The sequence below is a fragment of the Acanthisitta chloris genome, unplaced genomic scaffold, assembly GCF_000695815.1.
Source record: "Acanthisitta chloris isolate BGI_N310 unplaced genomic scaffold, ASM69581v1 scaffold24424, whole genome shotgun sequence".
Classification (NCBI taxonomy): Eukaryota; Metazoa; Chordata; class Aves; order Passeriformes; family Acanthisittidae; genus Acanthisitta; species Acanthisitta chloris.
Window position 1 is genome coordinate 31,432 of NW_008668133.1, and position 19,643 is coordinate 51,074.

Genomic DNA, 19,643 nt, shown 5'->3' on the forward strand with positions numbered 1-19,643 from the left:
GAGTTTTCCCTAGTTAAAATATGTCTAAATCAAGGATTTTGGTTCAGATATCTGTCAAAACAGAACTTGGAAAAATATTTTATGCCTCAATCTAAATTCACTCAATTTGCAGAAGATTTTTGCAGCTTGAAACTTTTTATTTGTTTACTACTTACAAGATTTACATAAATACTTATGGAATCTGGAAGTCGTAAATTAAATTTCCTTGAGCCTTGGGTTTAAGATTGGGATAAAACTATTGACAGACTTGAATGAGCAAAAATTTCAAATAGTTCTGGTTATTTGAAGGAAAACCACCAGTATTTAAACTGGACCTCAGCTTGGGCCTGATCACATTACAGAGAGAACTAACTTTTTTTAAAATCTCTTGTCTTTTTTTTGTTGTTGTTTTCAGGGATTACAATGGTTGACACAGAAATGCCGTTTTGGCCCATTAATTTTGGAATTAGCCCTGTGGATCTGTCTGCCATGGATGACCATACACATTCCTTTGACATAAAGCCATTTACCACTGTTGACTTTTCAAGCATTTCTTCACCGCACTATGAAGATATTCCTCTTGCAAGAACTGATCAGTCAAGCATTGATTATAAATATGATATCAAGCTCCAGGATTGCCAAAGTAAGCTCTTAGTTTTTTTAAGTAGTTCCTTCAAGTTTGTGTTTGCTTCGTTCTCTGGAATATGTACTATCAGCAAATGGATTTAGAAGTATTCAGATGCCTAAGTGTGGTATCCTGTGTCAGCAGAGATATCCACAAGATATTCTTGCAGGGCAGATAGAAAAGAGAGAATACCTATAGCAGACCTTCACCTTCCAGAGCAGCAGTTTCAGATTAGCCAAGGTATCCCAAAGTATCCAAAATCACATGAAACGCAATTTATTAGACACATGAACGCCTCCATTTGTTTCTGTAACCTTTAGCCTCCTATTCACGTACCTTGTGTGTAACTTGTCTGTTGAAACTCAATGCACAAGATGCAGAATAAATATCTTGGATGTTAAAGAATGTCCCAGCATACACAGCATATCAGTTATTAATATGTGTAGCTTTTAAATTCCAAGTGGCCTAAGAAACTGATGGAGTTGAAATATTGGCTACACCTGAGGCACAACGATGGTTGGTTTGACTCTTCTCAGTGTGTCTAATGCAGGCATAACCCTGGAGCTTCCTGGGTAGTATTATGTACAGACTATCAAACATGCTGCTCTTCTGCCAGTTACAGCAAAAAATGACAGTGACTCTCCTTTTAAGAAAGGAAGTGAACTATTCTTAAGTAAGTTGTTACTGCATTCAAAGAGGAATGTTGCTGTGCCTGGAACTTTTATGAAAAGCCACTTCTACTTAGAACTGACATCACTTTTGTTTGTAGTAATCTGTACAGGAACTCTTTCAAGCAATTCTCACTAGGAAAATTGTGGGGTTTAATTTTGGTCATACAGTGAAGCAGGTGTACATAGATAACCTCTGGGTCACTTATGTACTAAAATGAAAGGCATTTTTTCATTGCTGTGCCTGGAACTTTTATGAAAAGCCACTTCTACTTAGAACTGACATCACTTTTGTTTGTAGTAATCTGTACAGGAACTCTTTCAAGCAATTCTCACTAGGAAAATTGTGGGGTTTAATTTTGGTCATACAGTGAAGCAGGTGTACATAGATAACCTCTGGGTCACTTATGTACTAAAATGAAAGGCATTTTTTCAGCTAATAATTTATTTTCTTTTGTTTAATTGAAAATATCCATAACATTTTGCTAACAAACTAGAGCGTGCAGTATTGCTTAGGTAGAAAAATCCTCCTGATCTTTTTATAAATAATTTTCCACTTTTCTTTTTCTTGCTAGTTTATATAGGAAAGAAAACTTTCTAGTTTGTATAGTGTATCCAATCTGAAAAAGAAAAACATTCACCTTACTTTAATCCTATGTTACATCACTCCTGAGACGTGACCTGATGTAATGTTATAGTGTCAAATATCAAAGCTCTCTTCTATGACCAGCAGTGACTGATTTAAAGATATCATATTACTTATTTGAGCTTATTCACTATTACAAATTGTTCTCTTAATTAGAAACTCTCAGAAAAGAAAATGTATCTCTAAACTGTGTCCAAAGTTGAACAGTGCTCCTGGGAGTGAGCCACACTTCTTTACATACCCAATATATGTGATCCAATAATATATTATTCAATGTATAGCTCTATTAGATACTTAAATAGTTTTTAGACTAAAGAGCCCAGTCCACCTTCCTGCAGTAATTCTGGACACCTTCAAGCAGTACAAGCAGATTAGATACTGAGTAAGGCCTTTCAAGTGTGAGGTCTCCATACATAAATTTTTAATATCCCTCACTTCAAGTCATTCCACAGTACAGAGCTGAAAATTGAATCTGTGATACACTTTCTGCATCACAATCTGTCCCATCGAGCTCGTTCAGCCTTTCTTTGCTACTCATTCCATGTTGTGGAGCAGACTGAGCAATCTGGCTATGCTTCCTATGATTACTTGTGAGTACCTTGCTGCTGCTTCTATATATTTAATTATACTTTATCATTGAAATCTCCTCCATACACAGGTGCAATCAAAATGGAGCCTCCTTCCCCACCCTATTTTGCAGAAAAAGTTCAGCTGTACAATAAACCTCATGAGGAATCTTCCAACTCCCTCATGGCTATTGAGTGCCGCGTGTGTGGGGACAAGGCTTCTGGGTTCCATTATGGGGTGCATGCATGTGAGGGATGTAAGGTAAGTTGGCACAAATGTATTTTTTCTGAAGATTTGATACTATGTCCACCTAAATAACCACTTGGTAAAATCACAGATTTGTGCTTCTAAAAAATAAAAAAGTTTTAGGTCTTTAAGTAAATTTTTCTGCGTATACTTTATGACTTAAGAAGCAAGAGTTTTATAAAATGTAACTTGCTTGTTTCTTAATTTAGTGATCTCTTTGTGCATTTCTTCTACTTTTGTCAAATATTCAATTATATTCCATTCATGCTGTCTTGGAGGTCACATGCAGACCTTGAATTCATAGAACACAGCAAAAACAGACTCATGCCCAACTCCAAAGCTCTGTGCAACTAAAAGTTCAAACTCTGTTATTCTGATTGAGCAGAGTTTCTTTACCAAATTTACACATTTTAGGTGACTGCAGAAAAGTCTAAAGATCTTAAAGAATGTGGCTTTCTGCTTTAAAACTCCACTGGCTTTTTTATGTCAATGATATTTCATGTTTATAGCCCATAAAGGACAAGTGAATGGTGTAAAAATTGCAGTCCTCAAGAATGAGAAATGTCAGCAAAGGAAATTATTAATAATTCATTGAGTTCAAAGAAAAACATTAGAGTTTAACATGAAATTCCCATCTCCTTTATTTTCAGTAACTTGTAGAAAATAACTAATAGAAAGACTCAATGCAGAGCTTAAAGAAAGTTTGCAGCACTGAATTAGGAACTAAAAGCATACATAAAGCAATGAGTATGCAGTAGATGTCTTGATTTACACTGAATTATACAAACAGCAGTTGGCATTATGCTTTCATTGTAACTATTCCCTGTGAAGTAAAAAAGTAAAAAATTATTAGAATTTCGGATAAATTTTATTAGTTGATCAAGTGATCTGAGAAAGCACCTTTAAACTGTAAAAAGAGAGCTAACTCCTAACCTTGTTTATTTACTAGAGATCCAAATGCTGTTGGCAGAATTTTTGGTTTGTTGTGGTTTATAAAAACTTTTCTACATTGGTAGTTGTGCTGGTTTGAAAGCAAACCAGTGAGAGACTGCAAGGCAGAAATATAATTTAATAGAAAAAACAAAACAATAAATGCAACAGTACAAAAAGAAACCACTGACAGAGTCAGAAAGCAACCTGACACACTGTCAGTCAGGGTGTTGGTAGTAGTCCCATTAAATGGTGCTGCAGTCCTCCTGGAGTGATGGGTCTGTTGGAGCAGTGATCCTGTAGATGTGGTCTTCATCTGAAGGTCCAGTGGTAGCCCTTGTCTTCTGGGAATCCAGTAGGTAATTGCTCTGTGCTGGTCCAAACTCCAGCTTATATCCCTGTGAGAATGCTTGGCTCCCCCCCTTGGGGTGAAGCATCTCACAATGGGAGATGTAATTCTATGGGTCTTGTGAGTCCCTGACAGCCCATTAAACAGAGACAGCCCCTGAGGGAGCCATCAGGGATGAGTAGGAGATAAAGATCACTGCCCCACCTGCTTTTAATTGCTCTGTGCTGGTCCAAACTCCAGCTTATATCCCTGTGAGAATGCTTGGCTCCCCCCCTTGGGGTGAAGCATCTCACAATGGGAGATGTAATTCTATGGGTCTTGTGAGTCCCTGACAGCCCATTAAACAGAGACAGCCCCTGAGGGAGCCATCAGGGATGAGTAGGAGATAAAGATCACTGCCCCACCTGCTTTAACAGCTTGTGAATATCATAATGAAATACATACTATTGGTTACACCCTACATTGCAACCTAGGACAGTAGTGAGGTTTAAATTTTGAAATTGTCATTTTTACTTCATAATAAATTGTCCCATGAGCAGTGGAACAAATGGAGCTTTACTTCCTTTGGCAGTGTGTTCCTCATGCTCAGCACAGCTGTAGAGCTCTCAGCTTGCATCTGTCATGTCCTTTAAACTCTACTGATTCCCCTAAGCTTCCCCAGCTTTGTGAGGATTTTACACCTCCATCAAACCCAGTGGAAAATGGCTAATGAGATGAGAACAGGAGCACACTGAGTGCAGGCAGGATGATCACACAAACCTTGTTTTCTTTGGAGATCCATCTGACACAAAGTTGGGTTCAGGGTGTGTGCTGAAAGGTGCTTTGTATGTATAAAGAAGTGAGCTGATGGCACTGGCAGTTTTTATGTTTACCATGCTTTTATGTTTACTCCAGGGCTTTTTTCGAAGAACAATCAGATTAAAGCTAATTTATGACAGATGTGATCTTAATTGCCGCATCCATAAGAAAAGCAGAAATAAATGTCAATACTGCAGGTTTCAGAAGTGCCTTGCTGTTGGGATGTCACATAATGGTAAGTGCACAGAGCATATTTTAAACCAGAAATGTTTAATCTGAAAAATAACATGGAACATTAATATGATTACTGAATGTGCTGCTTTAACACCTGGAGCCTTCTGTTTCTTTATACCAGGCAGTTTAGAAATACATGTCAGAGAGATTGCCCCCGAGTTTAGGAGGCTCTGGTTGACTGGAGATTACATTCAGCATAAAAATTGGAGAGATAGAGATTTGTATTTCTTGATGTAATACATAATGTAACATATGACTTGGTTTTGCTCTCTGTCATACTTGTTCATTATACTGTTGGTAGTTCTTCTGAACATATTCCTAGTGTAACTGTTATTTTATGTTCATTGTCTTATTTTCTGGCAAGACTGTTCTGCATGCTGTAGCTCAATATGCCTTTCCTGTAAACTGAAAACTTAATCTTGAAAAGTGGACTAGATAATCTGCTGAAATTTTGTGAATAATAGCCATTGAATTTGATGCATAGGACACTTAACCGAGGGCTCTAAACACCACTAAGCTAACACTTCCTCATACTAGGACGCAGCATACTTTAGCTGAATGGCCCAGACACTGTCTGGTTTTAAAAAACCCTGTCCTGCTCCTTCCTAGGGTACCCACAGCTGGGCATGGATTCCAGTGTGCTTCTTTAATATGCCTGTTCAGCTGTGGCCTCCCCTCACACAGTGTGTACAGCTGTGATCCCTGTCTGACTCCCCACCATCCAGAGGTGAATATCCCCTCCCAGCTGGCAACTGCAAGCAGCATTTCCATTTGGAATATGTTGTAGTCTTAGACAGCAAAGGTTTTTGCAATGGTGTCTGCTTCTGGGGTTGCCTTCTTTACCATTGGTAAGCAGAGAGCATGAAGCATATCATGATACTGCTCTCTTGCATGTAATTCGCAGGAAAGTCCCTCTGAACTTTGAAATTAACAGAGCAATTCATGTGGAAATACTTACTTACAAATGTTTGGACAGAGAGGCATAATGAAGATTCTTTGTTGCCTTGCTTTGGCAAAGCTGAGTGAAAACAGGAATTAAATGTCATAACATAGAGACTTATGTAATTCTAAGGGTAAAGAATTGCAAACATGACTGAGAAAATAATTTCTCTGTGGTTTTTGTAGAACCTTCATTATTTTCAATGTAGAAAACGAGTGTACTGTCCCCAGGAGGAAAGCTTAACTGTGGTTTGCAAAGTTAATACATGTACTGAATATAAATTGGTATGGGAAATGTTTTGCTAATAGAAAATATGGTTTTCAAATTCCTGGGATGCAGCAGTAACACTTAAAATAAATCTAATTTTGAAATGCTACTGTGGGTATTTTTATAGTAATTCAGGAGGTTTTATTATTATTATTTTCAAGGTGCATGCCAGATTCTCCCATAACCTAGCAACACAGTTCCAGTATGTCAATGGGAACCATGTGCAGCTCCAGCAAGAAGGGGAAGGCCAAGACCATTCTCTCTGGCTTAGTAACATAAAGGCCCCAAGAATAGTTTTAAAATTAACATTTCACCTGCCATTTTTTCCAGCTCAGCCACTGCCAAGGCAGAAGCTGTGGCACCAGCAGGACCTATGGTTGTAGGAGCAGGGGGAAACATGAAGAGGAGGGGAAAAGGACAAAGCCATTTGGCCCGGGGCTGAAAGGAATGATTTCCTTTGCTCTGTCCAGGAGTTCACCTAACAGACAGTTAGTGTTTCTATTCCAGTACTGGCTTCTACAGTTGCCCTTTTTTTTTTTGTCCCCTTTGGTTACATTACTCATTCCTTCATCATTTATGAACAAATTTATGAAAACTAACTGAATTCCACTGTTGAAGACACAGACCTATATGAAGATTCATGCAGAAATGCAACACTGGATGTTGTCCGTGACACTGAGACATATATTTCTGTTATATCTACAGATTAAAGTTTATCGACTTGGGTAGGGAAATTATCTGAATTTTAAATGCTTGGAAACAGAATGTGGATTATTTGTGCCTGAGGGTTCCAATCTATGACTGTCTTTGTGTAGATATATTCTTGCAAAATGATCAGGGCACTTGCAGAAATGGGGAATGCAAGGAGACACTTAGCAGCTACAGCCACATTTTTTCACGTATAAATGCTACATACCATTTGGGTAAAGGTTAAAAAAGACAGAAGTGTTCTCATGCTTTGAATATTGTTTTTCTTTCCTTCCCTAGCCACAGAGTTGCTCTGTGTTTAACCCTGAGTTGCTCAGATTTTATTCTGAAGTACCACCAAGCCGAAGCTTAGTTCTTTTATTTTAGATATTTCGTTCATTTTTTTTCTCTTCTATTAGAAGCAATTTTTATATAAACCCAACTGAAAAAAAAAGAGAACACATGGCAATAGGTCTTTGTTTTCAGTTCTGGGAGCAGCAAATTTCTCAGTCTGGGCATGTGTCTCCAGTAAAATCAGACAGGTATCCACCTTGGCTTTATCTTCTGTTTTCTAATGTAAGAAACTGTATTTATGGTCTATTTGGGGACTCTTTTATGCTCAAAAACAATTCAAACAACAAGAAGAGTGGTGTGCTCTACAGAACAGTCCATGAGCAATCGCAGTGACTCCTCCAAGCAGTAAAATCTGGTTTAAGGATAAATATTCTAATTTTTTCACAGAAAGGCAAAGGGTATAATGTAGTGTCCAACTATATTCACTATTGGTTTTATATTCCTGGCATTTTGAGAACTGTAAATGCAAGTAAAAGACATAACTGCCAGGGGAAAGAGAGAAATCCTACCTTCCAGGTGCAGACACATGCCCAGACTTGCATTGCTGTGAAAGGAGTCACACCTGAACCCCTTCCACCCTCACATCATGAGCACTGAGCTGTGCTGCCAGAGCTCTTACACCAGCTTACTGCCTTGTCCCTGCCCCTCCTGCCCCTGCAGATCCTGTCTGATCCCCTTCCCAGGCTCCCAGGAGATAAGGAAGCTGGGCCTGCTGTGAGGGTAGGTGGAAGAGAGAGAAGATAGAGTAGCAAGGAGGATACGTGGTCCAGGGAAATAGTAGATGAGGCCAAGTCATGGGGGAGGTGGAGGGTGAAGCAGAAAAGGATCCCACCCATCCCTGAAATTTTCCTCAACCACCAAAAGTGCTGTGAACTCTTATCCACCCTGTGAACTCTCCTTTTTCCAACCTAACCTATGTAAGTGTTGTCATCAACCTGTCTTTCTTCTCCTCTCCTCCAAAATCCCACTTTCCAAATTCCTTCCATAAACCTCCTGGTGCCTGACTTCTCTCTAACATTTGTCTCAGTCTCTGAAAATGACAGTGACAATGATTTCTCTGAAAGGAACTACTAGGCTAGTCCCACAAAACTGAATTTTGCCCCACATTTTGCCTGCAATGCTAATAAACACTGAACAGAATCTGCTGCAACTAATGTAATATTTATCATAGAATCCTGGAATTTTAAGGGTTGGAATGGACCTTAGAAATCACCTAGTCCCAACACACACTGCCCTGGGCAGGGACACCTCCCCACTAGACCAGGTTGCTCAAGGCTTTCTCCAACCTGGTCTTGAACACTGCCAGGGTTGGGGCAGCCACAACCTCTCTGGGCAACCTGTGCCAGTGTCTCACCACCCTCACAGGGAAAAACTTTTTTCTGATATCTAATCTAAACTTCTCATCCTTCAATTTGAACTAGTTACCCTTGTCCTGTCATTGCAGCTCCAAACAAAGAGTCCTTCTCAGGCTCCCCTGTAGGCCCTTCAGATACTGAAATGTTGCGATGAGGTCTCCACACAGTCTTTTCTTCTCCATTAAAACAAATATTAAATCCTATGTCTATGAAATTGTAAGATAGGAAAGTTTGATTCACAATTTTCTATGTTGTTGATTAATTTTTATATTTAAAATATCCTTTGGAGTCCTGATCACCTTTTCTTTAGGAAACTTTATTCTCATAATTCATGAATTACATCAGAAATCTTCCAGACAGTTATGTTCATGAAATAGGGACAGTGTTTGAAAGTAGCTTATGAAAGATTCAATGCTATTAATCTACCCTAAAAACACCCGATTAGGAAGAAACAAACACATGTGGGAATGATAGATGGCTGATAAATATAGAATCTATACAAAAATAAAGATGCATAGCAAACATTCCCCCAACTTTGGGCCAGTAAGAGATAACCCACTGGGCCACTTTGATCAGCTTATCAGCCAGTGCTTTCTGTGACACCAGTGGGAGGTTTGGGCTGATCTGACATTGATGTCACAGTTTTCTATGCTATGAGGAAGCTTCGTTCTGTCTAACTCAATTCTGAATGCAGCATGAAGGCATCCAAAAAGAGAAGTTAATGCTTACAGCCTAGTTTGACATATTCCAACACTGGTGCTAATTTCCTTTCCAAGTAGTCTCAGTATTTTAACAGACTTGGTCTATAATTCAGTGTTACCTTTGGGACTGGTGCTTATTTCTCCCGTTGTTTGTGGGTTGGGGTTTTTTTCCCATTTGCATTTGCACAAAAGGAATTGAAAATAATCTTTTTTTAAAAAAAAAAGAATCCAGGAATCTGATCTTTGTAGCAAATTTAGCATCATGAGCCCCCATGTCAGATACTCCTTAGAAATACATCCCAAATTTCTATGCAGCTTTAATCATGTGTCATTTGATATAGTCTTCCTCTGTGTCTTTGGGCTTTATCTCAAAAACAGATTATACATGAGGGTGTTTGCATTCATAAAATTTAGCAGAGTGAAGACAATGCTCTGATTTAACATTAATGTTCATGGGGATTTTTGAAATTATTTTGAGAAATTATACAATTTCTCAAACACGTGGAAGCAAGAAATATAGATGTGATTCCTACAAGGAATACTGGAACAAATAGCAAAGTAATAAATAATTGGGTTTTACAACACTTTTCATGCAGAGATCTCAAAGCATTTTTCAGGAACATAACTATCACCGTTGCAAAATAAAATAAGTGGTAAGTGAAAGAAAGCATCTACTCTAGAACTATTAACAGCAAATGAAATATTTGCAGGGTGATGGATTCCAATGCAATCTGTAAATTAATGGAGGTCATATTATTTTAGAAGCAGTAGGACTTATAACAGCTGCATACTTCACACAGGTAGTTTGGTATCCTTCACTGGGGAGAAACACACGAGAAATGTGTTTCTGGAACACCCTCAGTCAATCCTATTTTTCATTCCAAAAAGTAAACCCAATGTAAGTTGTCATTTAGCATAAATTCTACACCAGTGCTGTGGTAAACTCTCAGCAGAGAACTATCAACAATGTGTTGTTTAGTGATGTAAAGCTGCTAGCACAAACACTGTCACTTTCCAAGAGATTCTGGGGCAGGACACAGCAGACTTTACAGTGAGCTAGGTGTAGGATAAGGGGCATAGTTAGAAACCAGAGTGTGCATATTATGCTGTCAATTTACACTCAAAGTGAGCCTGTTTTATCCTGGCAGTATCAGTGCAACAGTACATAGACACATGCATGAGGAAAACTGCCTGAAACTATCCCACTCAATTCTGAGAATCTTCCTTGAACAAACCAGGCACTAGTCTATTCACCCATGTATGATTTCTAGATGCTTGTTACCACCCTAGTTTCTGCTCCCTAAAGGAATGCCATTATAGAGCTTAGTCATTTATTCTCTAATGACAAACCAATCTCTGTTTTGAAAATCTCTGATCTTGTCAATAAAATCTCTACATTAAACTATTCTGTTTCAGTAATCAGTGTCACAGCTGTGCTATATCATTAAGAATGTTCCAGGAGATTAAATGGGGAGGGAAGGAGAAGAAAAAAAAGAGAGGTGGAAAAAAGAAAATAAATTCCTCTTCATTTTAATGCTTCAGGGGAGTGTATAAGCTATTTCAGAGCTAAGGTGATATTAAAACATAAGAAGGGGGAGCAATATACTGTTCTCTTGTTTGTAAAGGTAATCTTGATGAAAGGGAATCCTATGCCAGTGAGATTACAGATTATAAACTTACTTTTGCAAGCCTCAACTTTCAGAAATAGGCCCACAACAGAATCATGTCTCCTACTGGTGTTCACAATACCTAACTACAAAGAACATCCAAAGAAAATCTGAAATACACAGCATGGATCATTCTGAGACTGAGTTTGCTGAAGGAGAAATGTACTGTTGTTATAAAACTAAACTTTTTTCTGCAGCCATGAAAAAAGACAAGTGATCGATAAATATAATATATGAAAAATGGGGGGGTTATGTCTGGGCACAATTATTTATTCCTGAATAAAATGGTTCTTTTTGCCCATCAACACACTGCAAGAAAACTCATAATAGAAAAGTGGCTAGTCATTTCCAAACTAAACATCCCTACATAATCATCTACATGCATGATCTAAACAGCACAAAGGAAGACACTAATCACTGAAAAAATATTCATAATATTTCTATTTCCCCCTAAGGTCAAAATGCAAACCTTTATTTCTTCCTTCTGTTTTTTTGTTTTGATGCTCTTTTGTTCTGTTTTGTTTTCATAAAATCAAATAAATTCTGTTTACTGAAATATCCTATGATAAATCAGTCTTGATCTTGATGGCTTATTTGAAATATTATCCAAGTCAGTCCCCATATGAATAAATACTGCCCTGGATAGTAAGTACATGGGAGTAAAAGTAGGAGGGAGACTGCCCTGGGTTAGTATTGAGCAATTGTGAGATCATATGGTGAGGTAGAACCATGTCCTGTTTTTCAAATCTGCAAGTACACAGAGGCACCATGCAGAATTCAGCCTTTTCTGGCCTTTTTGTTCCCCATACAACCTTCTTTCTCAGTCCTTAATTCTTATGGTAACAAAGTACTTGCTAGGTTAAGTTCTGCTGAACTATTTAGGAATTCATTTCTGCAAGGCATGTGAGGATTTTGTTTCTAAACAAGTTAAGAATCTGAGATCCATATGGTGATTTGCCCAAAACAATACAAGGCTGAAGGTGGTTCCTACCCTAAACCATCAGAATTTGAATATCCTAAATATTCTTTACATTATATTTAGATTGGAGGCAGAATGAGGGGGTTTCACCAGTCCTCTCAGGTGAGCTGATAATAGATTTGCTTTTCTAAGCAAGGTACTGTAATCCCTACTGTTTGGGCACATAGCTTATTTCCTCTTTGAGACTTGTTTGTTTACATTTCTTTAAAGCACTTCAGCTGTTTTGCCTATATTACTGGAGAAGAACATATTTTCTTATTTGCCTAACTACTCTTTTATTACAAGCTTCAAGAGCCCACAACAAAAGGTGACAGAAAAAGCTATTCAAACATGCTTTCTGAGGTGCAACTATAGCTGTAGTAATTGCTTGTGATCTTCTTCAGCCATCAGGTTTGGGCGAATGCCACAAGCGGAGAAGGAGAAGCTCTTGGCAGAGATTTCCAGCGACATCGACCAGTTAAACCCTGAATCTGCTGATCTCCGAGCACTTGCCAAGCACTTGTATGACTCATACATCAAGTCCTTCCCTCTGACCAAAGCCAAGGCGAGGGCGATCTTGACAGGAAAGACGACAGACAAATCAGTTAGTTCCCTCTTTTTTTTTATCTTCCTTTCTTTTGAGTAAATGGTTTACCACATTGACAACACATCTCTTCAAAAAAAAAAAAAAGAGGCAGAAAAAAAGCTTTGCTGTTGGCAGTTACATATTTCAAGCTGTGTCTGAAACACAGGAAATGTTTTTAGATAGAATAAGTAAACATTATTTGAAAAAACTCCAAGTTCACCTAATAAAATACTTGAAACCAGTACAAGAATTTGAAGGTCATCTTAACCTTTTTGTATTCTCTGATCCTCTCTTCCCGTTTTCCTTCTCCTTCCTCAGAGGTTATCTCCCACACTATCAGTTTAAGGTGGCTATGTAACTGTCAGGAATTGGTTGTTATCCTATTCAAGCATCCCTATCACAGTGTATTATCAGCACTAACTGTCCCCAAAGGAATATTCCTTTTCCTAAGTGTCAAATGATTCCCAGCACCAACACCATCGCTGGCCTGAACTATGGTGCTTATTCTTACAATGTTCTGATGACTTCCTGCTTTTAACCTGGTTCTCTCAGATCAGATCAGTATTCTGTGTTGGTGCAATTTGAATTTTAGGAGAATGTACAAGAAAAGTTTGGAAAAGTCAGGAATAGTGATACGTGTATTTGTGGGTTGCCTTGGAAACTTCTCTGGCAATACATAAGAATCTTCTGTGTCAGTGAGAAGGATAAGTAAGATCTGATCATGTTAGTAAGTTGTAAATTTTGTCACTATTTTAATACCTAAAGAGAAAAATAGTTTTCCAAAGCTTATAACTCTTAGTTTGATATATTTTCTAGGATCATTCTCAGAAAATTTATTGTCAGGATTAAAGCAGAGACTGTTTTATTTCTTCAATAATTTCAAAGACGTGAAAGAGTTTGAAGGTGTTTTAGGCTTTCTTTCTTTCTTTAAAAGCAGTTGAAATAATCATTTCAATGTTGTCCCTAATTTGGTTGTACTCCTTACATAAAAACTGTAGATATGGTGGACACTTAGCATTTGAATAACTTTTCAGCATGGATATATAAAGTTTGAACTAGCATAGTTTATTTATCTCTAGAAACAGCCATCTAAGCCCACTTGAAGGTCATTGCTTTTTCCAAGTCATTCTGCAGTTTCCTCTCTATATCAGAAACAGAGTTACTGGCAAAGAATAAATACAGAAACTTAATTTTTCAAGTGTCCTATTAATAACTATGTACCTGCATGGGGAAACAGAGCAGAAGTGGGTGTGTAATGTGTAATTATATATATATCGTTTGCTCCTCCTCATCCTAAAAGTGTCACCAGGAGGCTACAGCTGCCACAGTGCAGAAGGTGACAGAGGTTTGGGCAGCATCACCTATAGTGCTCTCATCTTCCATTTTTCCAGATGTTTTAGGAACCTGGTCGTGTCTGAAAGTCAAACCACTGCAATTCTCACACAGCAAATATGTCATATGCCATCAATTACAGTCTCCTTTTTTATTGAAAGTTTTAAACTTTGCCAGATTGGAATATATCAATAAACCAATAGACATAATTCAGCTTTTCATGGCTGCCAATTTTCAAGTCTTTTTTAAAAATGCCACCAAAGGAGTGACACTCAGTATTTAATGGCTGCAACTTTTATGTTATCTGAACTGTAATGGATTTTGTCCTCTGGAGCATCAAACTGTTTATTATGGTTATAGTTTTAATTTGTGTGAATTTTAATTGCTCCATCATATGCACTAACTGAAAGCGATTGGATATGCAAGTAAGAGTGTCAAAACTAACGTGAGTAACTCATATATACAGTGCTCATTTGAATAAGATTCTACTCGCAAAGTTCACCTGAATCTGAAATCTGAAATTAAAAATTTCTTTAGCTGTTTTGAAATCTTTCTTGATTTTCATCTTCTAACATCAGTAGGACAGTGGTGTAGTATAGTCTTTCTAAATCACATATACATGCACAGAATAGATGCCTTTTTCTTGTACTTGGTGCTCCCACCAGGAAGAACAGAAAGAAATGACCTGCCAGTACTAAAACATGCATTTTATAAGTATCTTCTACAATCTTGTTATTCCACATAGGCATGCACATACATATGTACAGATACGTCTTAAATGTTTCTGCTGCTGCCAAAAATGTCATTACATCTTGAAAAATGCCTTATCCTCCAGGCTTTTCTCAGTGTGGTTTGTTTACTCTTTCAGTTTCACACTGAAATCCTTAGTGCAAGTGGAAAAATAGTGTCATGGCTCACAGTCTCCTTAACTGATTACGATTACCTGGTCTGGAGCTCTGGTGGTGGCTGGGAAAGTGGTGGCACTTGGTCTTGTAAGCAGAAGAATAGAGATTTAACAAAGAATTTTGGAGGCTGAAATCCTCTTGTGTGGATACAATAATTTCAGCCTACAGACAGAGCTCTGTTTTCCAAGCAGCTGTGTCAGTTAAAGCTGTCAGCTGTCATCCCTCCTCTCTTCCCAGTGAAAGCAGGTCAGAGCTGTGTGTTGGGCTTAGCCTGAAACAGATGACCAAACACTTCCACAGTCTCCATCTGCAGAACTGTGGGATGGGAGGAGTGACCTCCAGCTGGTGGTAGGGCTGAGCACCTGTGGGCACTATCCTCCTCAGAAGGCACCACCAGAAAGTAACTGTTTACAGTTAAAAACATCCATACAAATTTGGCACTGAATAAACTTCAAAACTGGTTTAATCAAACAGGAATAGATCTTTAGAAGTTTCCAGAAGCTAATCCTATGGGAAAGGACCACTGACTATGTGTGGGAAGGCTTGGGTTTTTTTCTGAATCTGTTCTGCAACATACAGTGAATATAAGGCCACGAGAATGAGCACCCATAAGAATAAAGCATTAGAATCTGTAATAATAAAGGATCTTATCTCTAGTCCAATGGTTGGTGTATAATTCCTTGTGTTTTGATTAATTAGTCAAGTATGTTAACAAACCTATTCATATCAGTAGATATTTCTTCAGTGCAGCAATGAACTTGTCAGTCATTTAACCTTCAAAGAAAAGATTCTTCAAATAAACTTGAGAAGTCCTCCCTTAATGCTTCTTGAAAACCAGGAGCTTCTTCTGCATATTCAAAAACAGATTACTTCCAGATCCTAATGAAAGTTTTCCTGGCACTACTTTTTCTAATCTGCTTTCAAAATTGATTTATTCCAGTTGAGTTTATTTCACAGTCAGACTCATTCTTGTGTTCTGAATTGTGCTGTTGCAGTTTGTATCACATTATTTCAGTCTTCTTTCCCATGGACAAGTTGTGTGAATTTAAATATATCCTGACTTTTTTATTTTCAAGAGAATTAAGAGCAAAATGTTGCATTTATCAGATAATCAATACTATAAAGCTGATATTACTTGAAGTACAGCCTAGAAGGATAGAACTTGAAAACAACATGACAGTATATGAAGTAATCCAAATGTTAATATTCTGTCTTTCCACAAAAACTGAGTTGTATCCTTGAAGAGCAAACAGGTCCCTGTACACTTAACTAGATTCTGTCTTGCAGAAGCCATTAAAATTCAGGGCAAATAAGTGTCTTTTTAATATTTTGTTAAGCATTCCGAACTTCCGATTCTGGTATTACAGAATGTGTGTAAAACAAAAAGTGAAAAGAAAAGCCAACCAAAGAAAAAGGCAAAACTCATGGGTATTTTAAACCTGCTCCTTTCCCCCCTCCCTCAGCTATTAAAAAGTGTCAGCCAAAGTCCAAAATATTTTTAGACTGTGGATCCGCAGAACATGTGAGAAATCCTTCAGAACTACTTGGCCTTTCTGCAAGTAATTTTCACATTGTGAGGATATTTGCTTTAAGAGGCTTAGGAAAATGTAACTATTTTGTGTCAACTGCCCTTGATACATTCCTCATAGCTCTGAGTGTTCATTGACCAGTTACACCTCTGCATGCTACTTCGCTTTGGCAGGAGTCAAAAGTTCCTGGAAAGGACCTTTGAAAGTAAATTGTCTTTTCCTTTTCTTTTTAGCCTTTTGTTATTTATGACATGAACTCTCTAATGATGGGGGAAGATCAGATCAAGTGCAAGCATGTGTCCCCACTGCAGGAGGAGAACAAAGAGGTAGCAATCCGCATCTTCCAGCGATGCCAGTTCCGCTCCGTGGAGGCAGTGCAGGAGATCACGGAATTTGCCAAGAACATTCCAGGTTTTGTGAATCTTGACCTGAATGATCAAGTAACTCTCCTGAAATACGGGGTCCATGAGATCATATACACTCTCCTGGCATCTCTGATGAATAAAGATGGAGTTCTTATATCTGATGGACAAGGATTCATGACAAGGGAGTTTCTGAAGAGCCTGAGGAAACCTTTTTGTGACTTTATGGAGCCCAAGTTTGAGTTTGCTGTGAAGTTCAATGCACTGGAATTAGATGACAGTGACCTGGCAATATTTATTGCTGTCATTATACTAAGTGGAGGTAAGTGTTGTCTTATTTAATATGCTATTTTATAGAATAGATTTGACACATTCATTTCCTGTCCAAACAGGAAAGTGCTTAGCACTACAGGATGGGAGTGAGTATATTTACACATAGTTTTTTTAGTATTTTCAACGTGCTTAATGCTATTTCCCCTTTTTTCAGTTTCAGATAGAAACTGAAAATATAAGTGACCTGATTTTCATGATGGAGCTGGAAATGCCTGCTGAGTCAGCAGCAAATTTAGGTAGAAAACAAAATCAGAACTATCTTTTGGAAAACAGGAAGGGTGGAATTTCATTGGCAAGAGCTTCTAAAATTCTGCACGAGATTGTTTTAAACCTGCAATTAGATTGTGTGGCTTGCTAATTGTACACAAACAGCTTTGACTCCAGAACAAATTCAAAATATAGTACTGAGCTTACAGGGTTGTTACGGTGCTTTTTATTGTTCTTTCATTTGTAAGGTTTTGTTTGCCTTTAGAAGTGGGGGAAAAAAGCAATTCATTTCTCAGGAACACTATGGTCTCTTAATGCCCGAGAAAAACAGGCATTGTGTGTCTGCTCAGATTTCCTCAGCTGCTCTGTTTGTATTATCTTCATGCCTATACTTGAGCAGAGCATGGATCTGAAAGCCTAGGGAGCAGACTGCCCACATTCTAACACTGAAAAACACACTGAGTGTTCAGCTTTTTTCAGGACAGTTAATATGTTCTGTGTTTCTGAGGTGATGGAGCTATTCTATGTTTCGAATTAGTGACCACCAGATGTAGTTCACTTAGACACCTTCCCAAGGAGAACGTGAGGTATCAGACACACATTTCAGGCATATTGAAGGTCTGTTACTTTGGCCAACACCATCAAGTGAGTGATGTTGCACAAATAAAATTTTACCCTACTGATTTGTGTGTATTTTGGCTTAACACAGAACTGCAGATAGCAAGGAGAGGAATGTGCTGAATGTACTGGATTCAGATCCTCCACAGAGCAACACAGAGTATTTTGTTATTGAATTACATTTAGGCAATCTAACACAACCACATGCTATTGTTCTAAAAACAAACGTGCTGCTGAGAGTGCAGTGTTACCTATAGCTTCATTTGAAATCACCTACAACTCCTTCTGGCATTGTGTTTCAATCAGTAAAAATGTAGTATCACAGTATGGTTTACTTGACTGGTTCCACTTCAAACAAGTACAGTTCCCAGAAGACACTTCCTTGTGCTAACCTTTGAACACAATGATCCCTGAGGGCTCTGCATTAATACAGGAATGGAAAATACCTTGCTAGTATGTATTTTGTTGGCTTTAATGGGGGAGGAGGAATTATCCAAGCCTATTATGGTACTGCACAAAACATGCCAACATTTTGCATTTATTTATCTCATTAAATGGGACAGATGAGGAACAGGGCCCTCACTACTCCTCACTGGGAAAAGGGAACTTGCAATCTGCAAAGCCATGTCTTCAGCAGTGTTTGGTTTACATGAGAGGACATAGGTATGATGTAACTAATCTTACATTTTAGATTGCAGCAGAGCAATGATCCACGTAAAATAATTGGCTGTGCTGAACCAGATTTATCAACAAGTCATTTTCTTAAAGAATAATTTGTTAAACAGATATCTGCGAAGATCTAATGAATTTCAATCATTAGTTCTAATGTACTTAAGAGGGTACTTAAGAAGTACTTACTTGTAACATAAGTTCCTCCTCATCCTGTAGTGATAGAACAAGGAGTAATGGGGATATATTGAAAGAGGGGAAATTTAGATTAGATATTAGGAAGAAGGTTTTTCCTGTGAGGGTGGTGAGACACTGGCACAGGTTGCCCAGGGAGGCTGTGGCTGCCCCAACCCTGGCGGGGTTCAAAGCCAAGTTGGATGAAGCCTTGAGCAACCTGCTCTGGTGGGAGGTGTCCCTGCCCAGGGCAGGGGCTGGGCCTGGATCTCTAAGGTCCATTCCAAACCCTTAACATACTATGATACTATGAAGTAACTCTAAAGCAAATCAATATAGATACATAAATCCGTAGAAAAATCCTTTAATTTCTTGATAGCAAAGATCTCACTGCCTTTATTCAGAACTGGGTTATTTCCCCACCCCCCAAAATACATGATAGCAGCTTGAAAAAACTGAGTTTATATCCTGAAAACAATTAAGCTTTGTTGCCAATCAGAGAATGGCTTTTATCATGGGATTTAAAGTCAGATATGATATCTGTGGAACTGTGTGAGTTCTGTGTGACTGCAATATCTTATGTGGTATGAAACTGAAGTCCTATTTGTCAGATGTCTCAGATGCTCTTGTTTCTGTAAGATCTATGTCCTTGCAAAACTGGATTTCTGTAAGAACTGTATGCATATTTAACCAGGATGATTTCATTGAAAACGGGGTTTCAAAACCAGTTCACATTACCTTGAGGACTTTACTACCTGCAGGTAGACTGCAATGTATAAGTATTTCAAGAAATCCTGTGTACAAATGTCTTTAAAAGAAAACCAGTTTGTGACACCAAAAAAGGTCCTAGCCAAACACTCTAGTTGTAAGTGAACCTGTCATTGCCTAGTGAAATTATGCTAGCTCTGCTGGCTCCATGGGTGCTGCCTCTTGTGCTGCTCTAAAAGAAGAGAAGGG

The 19,643-nt window shown here is 38.2% G+C and overlaps 1 protein-coding gene across 1 annotated transcript in view; it reads left to right on the plus strand.

The window, feature by feature from the left end:
• Window positions 1-397: 397 nt before the first annotated feature.
• The window catches only part of PPARG (peroxisome proliferator-activated receptor gamma), a 24,461-nt gene continuing 5,215 nt past the window's right edge, over window positions 398-19,643 (plus strand). The window contains exons 1-5 of the mRNA XM_009072783.1: window positions 398-622; window positions 2,577-2,746; window positions 4,905-5,043; window positions 12,376-12,575; window positions 16,557-17,007. Of these exons, the coding sequence (XP_009071031.1) occupies window positions 403-622; window positions 2,577-2,746; window positions 4,905-5,043; window positions 12,376-12,575; window positions 16,557-17,007 (1,180 nt within the window). The 5' untranslated portion in view covers window positions 398-402. The remainder of the gene's footprint in view (window positions 623-2,576; window positions 2,747-4,904; window positions 5,044-12,375; window positions 12,576-16,556; window positions 17,008-19,643) is intronic.